The sequence below is a fragment of the Zonotrichia leucophrys genome, chromosome 5 (genome assembly GCF_028769735.1).
Source record: "Zonotrichia leucophrys gambelii isolate GWCS_2022_RI chromosome 5, RI_Zleu_2.0, whole genome shotgun sequence".
Lineage (NCBI taxonomy): Eukaryota > Metazoa > Chordata > Aves > Passeriformes > Passerellidae > Zonotrichia > Zonotrichia leucophrys.
In genome coordinates, this window is record NC_088175.1 from 46298231 (window position 1) to 46306110 (window position 7880).

Sequence of the window (7880 nt, forward strand, 5' to 3'; positions counted from 1 at the left end):
TCATGTCTCTCTCTGCTTTGCTGCAAGTGAGCTCTGACAGGGTCTGTAACATCAGGTTTGTCATCTCCAACACAAGTGGCTTCACATTTATCATCAGATGCTGCTTTGTATCTTTGTTCTGATGCTGCAAAGCCTTCCTGGAAGACAGAAAACAAATCCTTCAGAAGTCTGGTCTAAAAAAAGCATCAGTGTCTTTGTTAACTGCTGCTTTGCTGGCTGTACCTGTGCCTCACACAGCTTTAATACTGGTCTATTTTCTGGGCTGGCACAAACTTTACTGCTGAAACACACAATAGGACAGCAAGACCAAAGGATTTTCAGAAGCTGCTAGGCTTTGATTAAAAACTTTTCTACTTCAGAAGTCAGGAGGATTTTGTTGACTGCAGTGAGGGGACATCAGCCCCCCAGAGAGTACCTCTGGGAAGCCTGTCCTCCCACTCCACTTGTGTGCTGCAAACCACTTCTGATGCAGCCTGCAGCATGTGATAAAACTGCTTCAGCTATCTCAGAGTAGCAATGGATCTTGTGGGTCTAAAAACCCCAAGGGGTTGATTTACAGGAATGAAATTCTGTCATTATACCCTGTATTGCCACATTGCATCCACTGCTGTGATTCATGCTGCTGCTTTGGGGCTGGAATGAAACAATTCTGCTTTCTTATTAGTTTTACCAAAAGGCAACTCATGTCACTTCAGTGCACAGCTCTGACACTGCTTACATCGAGCATGCCTGCCTGGAGCTCCACACTGGCCTGAAAATTCCTAGGAAATCAATTACAAAGGTGTGTGGTTATGTAACTATGATTATTTAACCAATAAAGTAGAACAGAAAGTAGGAACCATACAGTTGATAAGTTGGCATCTGCTTAAAATGAATGAGTACAGTTGTGAGAATACAAGATGTATTCCTGTATATTCTCTGTTCACCAAGACATGTTATTAATGGATTCATCTCTAACCATGCAAGTTTAGAACATTTGAAGTTTTACTTTGCAGTCAGCTCACAGTAGCAAGAGAATGAAGGTACAGAGAAGCTAATATTTGATTTCATGAATATAATATATTCATTCTACCCTGATGCTCTTGTGCAGAGCACTGTTTCTGTTCATCCTGACATTCTCTTTCATCTTCCCCTTCTTCCTGTAACAACTTTTTTCTTCCATATTTCTCAGTTTGCTTTTTTTAGCATTCATGTTCTGATTTTTTTTTCAATTTTTCTAAAACATGAGGGAAACCAGGCCTAAAAACCAGGGTAGTGGTGCTGTTCCTAGCTGTGTCACAGTTTGCTTACTCTGAATCTCCCAGCTTCACAGCAGGAATCTGCTGGTTAAACTGCTTGCCTCCACTGAGGGAGAGAAGAAACTCAGCAAAGACTGTTTACCAAAGAATCTGCTTTTATCTCTAAGAGACAGAAATTGTGACTATCACAATTTGATAGGCAGAGCTCAGCACCTTTCTATGGATTTAACACAGGACTTCTTTGGGTAGGTGTCAACGGGCATTTGGCAGATTTCTGAATTGAAATCTGCATTACTGAATGCTCACACTGACAATTGTTTCCACTTTACCACGTAGCTCCAGCCCTTCCTAAAGGCTTGGGGATTTTTGGTTTGGTTTCATTAGTGGACAACTTTCCTCCCTATCACAAAACTGGTGGATGGCCTCAGGAAGCAGTTACAAACAATGTCTTTTTCTTGCCAAGTTCCAAACCATTTTTAAGAATGTTTCTTCCATTCAAACAAACCTTCTGCTTACATAACTACAGAATTAATACAGACTATCTTACCCTCAATGATGGCTTGAAATCTTGGTCTCTTAGGATTGTTTTCAGTGTGAGTTGCCCTCTGGGAGTCTGCTCAGTGGTTTCAAACATTGCACTCTGCTGAGCTGGGGCCACACTGGACACGTACCCAGTGGAGATGGCTTTGGATTCCAGCTGGCCCTTTGTACAACTTCCAGGTCCTGGGAAGGAGTAAAATTGTGTCTAAGAGTGAAACCAGAACTGAAATGGAGAAACATTCATTTCAGAAGAGAGAAAAATGCACCTGAGGTCTGAAATTAATTCTTTCAGGTTATTCTGAATGGGTGAGCTATGCAGGTTAATGAAGATGTTAGCATCATAAAAGGCATAGGAAAATGACAGAAAACAGAGAGGAATATCTGTGCTTCCAAATGAAATTAATTGTTCTGGTAGTTTTCCAAGGGAAGAGTGGCCAAAAGAAGAGCCAGATGAGGCAGCAGAAACACTGGGGAGGGGAAAGAATTATACCAGAGTCTGATATGCAAATTTACAGTATTAATACCAATAACCTGCAGGCAAAGTGACTGCCCTGCCCAGAAGACTTTTGGTTTTGTTCCCTCTGACAGCTTCTTTCCTGTGGGGCTGTTTGAAGGTACCTGAGTTACTGGAATGGGACTTGTTGTGGCTTCTTTTCCAGTATTCCCCTTCAGGTCTTACAGAATTCCTCGGCCTGGGCTTTTCAAGACAGGTGGAGCCTGTGTTAACAGCACTGTCCCCCACAGTACCCTTAGTGGGGGATGGCTTCAGGTCCCTCTCTGAACCAGAAGAGGAAGAAGACGTTGCCACAGCTGCAGCTTCTCCTTGTTTTGTGCCTTTCAGTTCTAGAAGGCCTGGAGAGAGCTCACTGCTGCACTCTGCCTCTTCAGCTTTGTCCTGAAAGACCAGAGACCTGGAGGGAAGAGGCCACCAGGCAGCAGCACAGGGATGGCTGCAGCAGATGCACCTTGCCCAGGCTGGTGAGCAGCAGATTCCACCAGCACAGTGGTGGTGGGAATGTAGCCAGCAGGGAGAGCAGAGTAAGCAGTGCTTGGCAAGGCTACACAGAGCACAAACAGGAATCAGGGCTGCCTTGGGACTGCAGGGAAAAATGCAAGAGTCAGAGTCTTGGCTTGGTCTGGGCTTCACCCTGCTGGTGAAGGGCATGTGCATCATCTCCACAATCCTCTCCCACAGGCTGGGAGGGATCCACAGAGCCACACCACGGGGGACTTTCACTTGATTGTCATTCCAGAACTGGACTGTAATTTCCTCATCTTCTGAGGCTGTTAAGAGAAACAGCAAGCAGCCTTAAGTAGCTGGGCAGTGCACAAACACAGATCAGGCTTTGCAGCTTTTTGCACTTTCTGCTCCTGTCAAGAGGCAGGATCAACTCTTGCCCCTCTCTAACACCTCACCACAGAGGTGAGTGGGCAGCCTGGACACCATCACTAAACCAACAGGCCTGGCAGCATCTTTCCTCCCAATCTGTCATCAGAGGAACAAGAAAACAGTAGTTTTACATGAACAAGAAAACAGAACAAGATGACAGTAATTTCTGTTGTTGCTGCCAAATTTAGCAGTACTGCTCTGAGAATAGTATTTTGGTAAGTTAGTGGAGCTTGACTGTCAGACACAGGAAAAATGAATGAGCTGCTGAAATCTCCTACGTCTGGCTGATAAAATCACCCCCAGATGTACCATTTGGTACAAATGTAAGCATTTAAGCTCAGATGAATGCTTCCTGGAATTTGTCTCACTTGTATCTGTCATGAAAAGGCCACAGTCCTGCACATGGCAGCCACAGCCTTGTCCCAGCTACACTCACAGACACAGATGATGACATTTTTATGGGTCACAACTTCCTTAGGGTCACACTGGTGAAGTTACACACAGAAATTCATCAGCTCCTGCAAGCCTGGAGCAACACTGGGCTGCAGTCTGTGCTCTGTTGTTTATCTGGCTGCAGCACCGTGACAGGAGTTCATCTCACTGGTGTGCCAGAGGAACAAGAGGAGGAGGAGAGCAGCACTTTTCTTACCTCGTAAGGGATCCCTTGTCTCAATGCCTCTGAGGACAGTTCCTGGGCCATACCTGGCCCTATCTGGCTCCCAGGGTGCCAGCACTCTGTCTCCAGGGAGCAAGGAGTGCTTCATCCCATTCACATATTCCAGGATGTCACCCTGTGCTGTTTTTTGCACACACACTGGATGCCTTCCACGTGACACAAGTGGTTTGGCAAACTACCAGGAACATGCCTTTTTCACTCTGTTAGCAGGAACAAAATAACAATTGCACTAAAAAACAGCCAATAATGCAACTTTTGCTGGGAGACCATCCTGTGCCCATATGACTAGGGCAAAAAGAGCCTGAACAGCAGCTAGGATGTGTGGTGTTAGTTCAGCACTGAGACAGCCCCAAAAAAATTCCATGAGGCTCACCTGAAAGCAAGATGAGTGAAGCATATGCTCAGATTCACTGCCACTAGGATCTGTATTTTCTTTCTCAAGAGAAAAAGCTATAGACAAGTATATTTCACAAACCATGCTGTGTGTGCAACTGAAACCATTCAGACCTGTTCATCACTCATGCCCAAGTCCTTCCTCATTACATACAACACTAGCTCTGCTTCTTGGGGGGTTGTTGGGAATTTTTATTTTCTTTTATATTAAGGCCTGTCAAGAGGGTTTCTATCAACAATGAGATGAGGTACTTCCCTGTTCTTGAGAAAGAACAGGCTCCTTTTTGTGTTAAGTTTGAAGTGCTAACAAACCAATGAATTAAAGCTTTCACTACTCTTTCTGGAAAGACCCTGAGCCTGGTCTGGGGCTGACTCAAGCTGGACGTGTGTACATAAAACACAAAACCTTTTCCTGTGCTGTTGATGGTTCTGTGTCTACACACAACAGCAGCCTCTACACTGCTGGCAGCAGCACTGGGGCTGCCTCAGTGCCCAGCACCAGCACAAGGCTGCTCAAGCATCTGCTGTCCTGGTGATCTGTTCTCTAATATCATCAAAAACTGAACCAAAAACTACTACACTGAAAAACAAAAAACTGCTACACTGAACTCAGGTGTGTGAGGACTGCTCCCTGTTACACATGTCCCCAGCTACCACACAGCAGCCATCACTTACCTCTATCTCCTCTTTTACTCTACCAGGGTAATAAAATCCATCTTGTTCCCCTCTAGCCAGCACAGGCACATTGCTGTCTGTCCCTCCTGATTCCCCAAGGCTCTTCCATGCTGGGCCAGGGGAGGGGAGGCAGTGGCTGATCCATTGGCACCTCGAAGAAAAGAAATGGGTCAGCCCTGAAAGAAACAGATTCTGCAGGTCATGAAAAAAAATCATCTTGTAAGGTTTAAGAACTGGAACACTCCACCTCATTTTGTAGCACTCCCACAAGCCCAATAGTGTGGGAAGAAAAAGAAAACTTGCTTGTGCTGGGATAATCCGTTGATCTTGGGGAAAACACATCAGTGCCTGCTTTTACTCAGAATTCTTTGCTTTGGGGCTTACAGGAAGTGAGCCAGGAGCATGCTGGAATCCTGGGCCAGCATTACTTGCACCAGCCCCTTTGCTGTTTACCTGGCAAGACAATGCAACCCTTAGATCAGGAGAAAAGATCCACTGCAGCACAGAGCACAGCGTAGGTGCGCTCCAGAGTGTTGGAGCTGATGGTTTACACTGCAGCGCTCAGGGAAAGCAGAGAAGGAAGCAACAAAGCTGCTGGATGATGACAGCTTCTAGTTCAAAACTGGGAAAATAATCCCCTGTCACAAAGCATTAGCAACATTTCATGGAAGATGACTGCTAAGGCAAGATGCTTTTATTTATCCCAATAATATTAAAGGCATGTTTCTTTGATAGGAGGCTTACTCAAGCTTTGCTCTTCATAATCTCCAAGGTAGCAAATAACTTTAGTTAATACATCTAAAAAACTGCCACTGCAGGGGTGGGAAAGCTCAAATGATGTTCAAGAAGCTAATTTATTAATCTGACACACCAGCCTCATTTATCCCTTTAGATAAACAAAAAACAAATCCCAGACTTAAACAGGAACTTGATTTTACCTCTGGAGGGTGAGGTGCTCAGCAATCCAGGCAGGGTACACAACAAAAGAACTCCTGCAGCAGGGATTTACTGTGGACATGACAGTGGAACATGAAAACTTGTCCAAAGCTGGCCTCACACTGCAATACCTGAGACCCCTGGGCAGGGACCCTTCCAAACGAGCCATACTTGGATAAGCTGCTGCCTGCAGGACTCAGCTGTGACCTGCTGGAAGAGACAATAAGTAAGTGCTGGCCAGTGTACCTCAAGAACCCTATAATTTTGGTTAATCATTTATTTTTGTCTAAAAACACTGAATTCAAAATATTCAGACTGGCAGTTGGCCAGATGAGCCCACATGACTGGCTTCAGTGATCTTTACTCACCCAAATCCTAACCTGGACAAAAGGCAGAAACACTCAAGAAAACTATAAATGCTGTGAAAATCCCAGAAAAATAATAACTTTCACCTGCCTCCAATATTTGTTTCCCTCTTTGTTTCCAGCTCTCTTTTCTTACACATACATTCTTCCTTTAAAGCTGTCTTGTACACAGCCAGCCAAACCTTCCCTGTTTTACAAGCTGAGACAGAAATTACAGCTGAAGTTGACAAGCTGAGTAAACGTGACAGGTTTTGAACTTGATGTTAGATTACATTTCCCTGTTATTTATTTATAATGATGTATTAAGAGGAAATATTTTGATGTTTCAGCTGCCCTGTCATGTTTTATTAACAGTAGGATTATGGCTTGCAACATGAAAGAATGAGATGCTCAAATGTGACAAGTGATAACTATTCAGAGGCTGTCACAGTAAGATCAATGATGTGATGCTATCTCTGGTAATTTCAAAAGATGTAGCAGACAAGCTTCCATTAATCTTTTTCTTTTTAAATATTGCTTAGAAACACTTATGATAACATTTGCATGGAAACTCAACAACCTATAAAATTTAAATGCTTAATTTATTTTACAAAATGCAGTTTAAGCACTCATGTTTAGATGACATTTTGCGTCTTATCTAAGCAATATGATCTGAAAGTCTTTTTTATGGAGACAGATAGATACATAATTTCAGATAACTAGCACAGCAAACCCAGCAAGAAGAGTGGACTAACTGCTAAAAAATTCATATTTAGGTCCGGAAATCAGCACAATATATCCATTTATTCCATGCACAAACTGCTGTTATAAACCAAAACAAGATGGAATCAGTAATACTTTGCAAAGAAAGGCAACTATCACTTCTACATTAAAGCACATTTTAACACCCCTGTTTGTACACACAACAGTGCATTGACAAAGGCAATTATGCTGCTTTTTCTGGATAGCTCCAAGTACTTTGGCACAGCAGTATTTCAGGCTTACCTGCTATTGGTAACAACACACCATTTGGATTTAGTCTGAATGCAGAAATGCCACCCTTTTTCCTGCTGGACACAGGGAGCCTTTTGCTGCCAGTGTTTCCCAGTTGCTATGGAGGTTGCCAGAGCTGTTACTGCCAGGATTGGGCACCCTGACCTGACTGGTTAAAACCCAGCAGAACGTGACTTCAGAGAGGACCATTTGACTGCCACACATTTGCTCAATTTTCAATTCCCCATGGATCTCCTGCACCACAGGGAGGGAATTGTAAGAGAGCTCAGTGTCCTCAGTGATTGCAGGGTAAAACCCAGCATCAAAGTTACAGTTCAGGTGAAGGAAAATTTTAAAAAAAGCGCACCACCACAGGGTGTGATAAGTCAACATGTTTGAAACGTGCACAGAAAGGTTGAAGCTGAGACAAACCACGGTCAAATCACTTTACAACATTCTCCTTTCACAGTAAGGGAGAAGGATTAATGAATTCTACCTCTCTCTTACAAAGTGCCTATCAAAAATATGTCATATTATAATGCAGAAACGTAGCTGTTAATCTCTGCTGAGATCCCTAATTTTCACAGCCTCCTCAAAAGAAAGACAGTTGACATTTGTTGGTTTTTGTTTGGTTAGCTTTGTTTGTGGTTTTTTGGGGGGAAGAAGTGCTTGCAATACTTAATTGCCTTTTATTA

The 7880-nt window shown here is 43.6% G+C and overlaps 1 protein-coding gene across 1 annotated transcript; it reads right to left on the reverse strand.

Moving 5' to 3' along the window:
• Nucleotides 1-5: 5 nt before the first annotated feature.
• On the reverse strand, nucleotides 6-6170 carry C5H11orf16 (chromosome 5 C11orf16 homolog). The gene is given in 7 exon segments (XM_064714913.1): nucleotides 6-137; nucleotides 1786-2001; nucleotides 2303-3062; nucleotides 3818-4020; nucleotides 4022-4044; nucleotides 4913-5063; nucleotides 5851-6170. Coding segments are annotated over 6 exon segments (1479 nt in total). The 5' UTR covers nucleotides 6018-6170; the 3' UTR covers nucleotides 6-137; nucleotides 1786-1826.
• Nucleotides 6171-7880: the final 1710 nt, after the last annotated feature.